This window comes from Teleopsis dalmanni, chromosome X (genome assembly GCF_002237135.1).
Source record: "Teleopsis dalmanni isolate 2A chromosome X, ASM223713v2, whole genome shotgun sequence".
Lineage (NCBI taxonomy): Eukaryota > Metazoa > Arthropoda > Insecta > Diptera > Diopsidae > Teleopsis > Teleopsis dalmanni.
Window position 1 is genome coordinate 96,489,885 of NC_051848.1, and position 3,748 is coordinate 96,493,632.

General features: G+C 31.3%; 1 protein-coding gene across 1 annotated transcript in view; it reads left to right on the forward strand.

The window, feature by feature from the left end:
- The first annotated feature begins 356 nt into the window (after nucleotides 1-356).
- LOC119688741 (cytochrome P450 6a2-like) overlaps nucleotides 357-3,748 on the forward strand; it is a 3,829-nt gene continuing 437 nt past the window's right edge. Inside the window, exons 1-3 of the mRNA XM_038103409.1 lie at nucleotides 357-431; nucleotides 2,400-3,411; nucleotides 3,485-3,730. Coding sequence (XP_037959337.1) covers nucleotides 357-431; nucleotides 2,400-3,411; nucleotides 3,485-3,730 — 1,333 coding nt within the window. The remainder of the gene's footprint in view (nucleotides 432-2,399; nucleotides 3,412-3,484; nucleotides 3,731-3,748) is intronic.

The window sequence follows — 3,748 nt, forward strand, 5'->3', positions numbered from 1 at the left end:
TGGTAGAACAGCCATTTCGGCACTAAAGTTGCCACTAAACATACATTCATGTGAAAATGCAGTATGCAATATAAAAAAAACATTCCAATATGGCTAAAGTACTTCAAAAATGTCACATCATTGTTTGGGATGAATGCACAATGGCATATAAGTATTCATTGGAAGCATTAAATCGAAAACTTAAAGATTTAAATGCCAACGATAGACTTTTTGGAGGCGCTTTAATTTTATTGACAGGTGATTTTAGACAAACATTGCCAGTTATTCCACGTTCAACCTATGCTGATGAAATCAATGCTTGCCTCAAATCATCTATTTTGTGACGAAGTGTCCATATATTGCGACTTACCGAAAACATGCGTGTTCGACTACAGAGAGATTTAGCTGCAGAACTGTTTGCCAAACAATTGCTGGATATTGGTAATGGAAACGTAAGTCCTCATGAAAATACACACTTTATTAAATTGCCAGAAAATTTTTGTAAAATTGTTAATTCGAAAGAAGGCGTATTTCCTCGCATCTATTAAAATTATCAGAACCATTAATGGCTTCAATGTAAAGCGATTCTGGCTGCCAAGAACTTATATGTCGATGAAATCGATTCCAAAATTCAGGCTATGCTACCTGGTAATTTAATTTCATTAAAATCCATCGACACAGTAGTAGATGAAAACGAGATTGTGAATTATCCCACTGAGTTCTTAAATTCGCTTGATTTGCCAGGACTACCACCACACAATTTACTTTTAAAAGTTGGTTCACCAATCATTTTATTACGCAATCTAAACCTACCAAAATTATGTAATGGAACAAGATTAGTAATTAAAAGAATTATGGGGAACTTAATTGAATCAACAATATTAAGTGGAAAATTCAGGGGAGAAAATATATTGCTTCCACACATGCCAATTATACCAACCGATGTTCCAATTCAATTCAAACGATTGCAATTTCCAATTCGTTTAGCATTTGCAATGACATTTAATAAATCTCAAAGTCAAATATTAAAAGTATGTGGACTGAATTTGGAAAATCCATGTTTTTCGCATGGGCAACTATATGTTGCATGATCCCGTGTTGGAAAACCTTCTGATCTATATATATACGGTCAAAATGACTTAACAAAAAATATTGTTCATGATTTAGCTTTAAGATAACATAATAGCTCATAATAAAACTGCTAATATAATATTAAAAAAACCTTTTTTCATTTAAAATGTAGTGCTTATAAGGATTGGAAGTAACATGAAAATATTTGTAACATAAGTAATACATGTGGACTTTCTGCAGTTCAAAAGAAAAAATCAGTTCAAAATAATTTTCGCATTAAAATGCTAAAGGTTAAGTTGAATAACAACAAATATTATAACTCAACTGAGCCAGGAAAATTAATTGCAAGGGGAAACAACGTTCGCCGGGTCAGCTAGTACTTATATAAATCTAATTATAATAATACTTATATTACTACATGAGTGAAGTTATTCACATCATATTAAATAATGAACAGGTGGTAAACTACAAGAGAGACACCGATAATTTTAGCACATTTTACTCTAATTAACTGGATAAATACCAGTTGATCAGAGATAAGAGATAAAAACCAATAAAAGTTAGCCGTTTGGTTTATATTTATTGAAAAATATGAAGAGAAAAAAGAGAACGTTCTGATTTTTGGCCCAATATCATCATATTGTTTTAGTTTTCTTAGTTTTGTTATATATGTCCAAAAAATTTGTTGTCGAGTTTTAATTTATGATTTTTAATTTTTCTATTTTTAAGTTGTTGATTTTATTTTTATTGTTAATTACGATGGTTGAGCACCAAATGTATGCATTTTAAAGAATCAGGTATTTATATATCAATGTGTTGACGAAGCACAGATAAAGTTCTTGAATAAAGAACAGAATATAATATATCTTTAAATAAATGCGTGTCATTGATCGTACCTTATAGCTGATAAAAATCTAAACAACAAAAAAAACGAGTAGTATTTTTGACCGCTGTAGGTTATATAAAAATGATATCTGTTAAATTACAAGAATTCAACATTCAACAGAGGAACCTACACCTACTTTCAACAGACCCGTCAAACACTTGTAATCATATGTAAATTTTATTATTATCATATTATTATACATTCAAATTATATGTACTTTGAGTCTAACAATTATTATAAGAACTTAATCACATAATTGCACAACATAAAAAACTTGTTTAATTATCGACAAGTAATTTTTCTTTAAAAACCAAGAAAATACGAAACAATATAAGTCTATTGGATTGCTGATTTGCAGTCAATCCCGCAATCTGCGTGAAATAGTACTGTCAACATGGAGTTAATAAGAATCCTTGTATACTTTATTTTCGGAAGTTTCCTGCTCATATACTTGGCATTGAAGAGAAACAACTCCTATTTTAGTAAACGTGGCATATTGCATGATAAACCAGAACTGTTTTATGGCAATCTCAAGGAGTTTACGCGATCCAAAACATTATATCAAATTATTCGCGAATATTATATGAAATATAAAGGAAGTGGAAGATTCGTTGGAATATATTTATATATGCGAAAAGCGATGATGTTATTAGATCTTGATTTAATTCAAGATATATTAGTTAAGGATTTTGGAAATTTTACTGATCACGGACATTACTACAACGAAAAAGATGATCCAATTTCTGCACACTTGGTAAATTTGGATGGTATACGGTGGAAAACAATGCGAGCGAAATTAACTCCAGCTTTCACATCTGGAAAAATTAAATTCATGCTTACTTCAGTAGTCGACATTGCAAATCAGTTAGTTAATGTTTTGGAAGAAACGTTAAGTTCAACGAATATGGATGATGGGGTTCATTGTGATGATCTTATGGTACGGTATACAACTGATGTTACTGGAAGTGGTGTATTCGGTTTAAAATGTAATAGTTTAAGAAACCCGAATTGTGAATTTATAGCAATCACCAAAAAGCTTTGCTATTATAGACATAGTTGGCCTATTGTGGCATTAATGACTTTATTTCCAAATTTGTTTCGAAAGCTAAAATTTAAATATATTAATGAAGAAGTTTCTCAATTTTTTTTACGAGTTGTTCGTGAAACTGTGGAATTTCGAGATCGAACTAGTGAACAACGAAAAGATTTTCTTAACATTCTCATGGAGTTAAGAAAACCAAATACTGTAGATAATTTGACAATCGATGAGATAACTGCACAAGCATTTGCATTCTTTGCAGCAGGTTATGAAACAAGTGCTAGTGCACTTAGTTTTTGCTTATATGAATTGGCATTAAATCAAGACATACAGGATAAGGCCAGAAGAGAAATAACTGAAACCATTGCTCGGCATGATGGAAAGCTAACTTATGAAGCAGTAAATGAAATGAAATATCTACTTCAAGTTATGCATGGTAAGTTGATAAGAATAACGAATACAATGATCAAAATATTCTAACAAAATATCTTTCTTCCGTTTGCTATAAGAAACTATGCGTATGTATTCAATAGTGCCGTTTCTTGTCCGCAAAACCGCAGAAGACTATATTGTTTCTAATACAAATCATGTTATTGAAAAAGGAACTACTGTAATTATACCAATGGATGCCATACACCATGATCCAGATATATATCCAAATCCTGAACAATTTGATCCAGAACGATTTACGAAGACAGAAGTCGAAAATCGTCATCCAATGGCATGGTTGGGGTTTAGCAGAGGAGGTCGAGCATGTATTGGTTCTAGATATG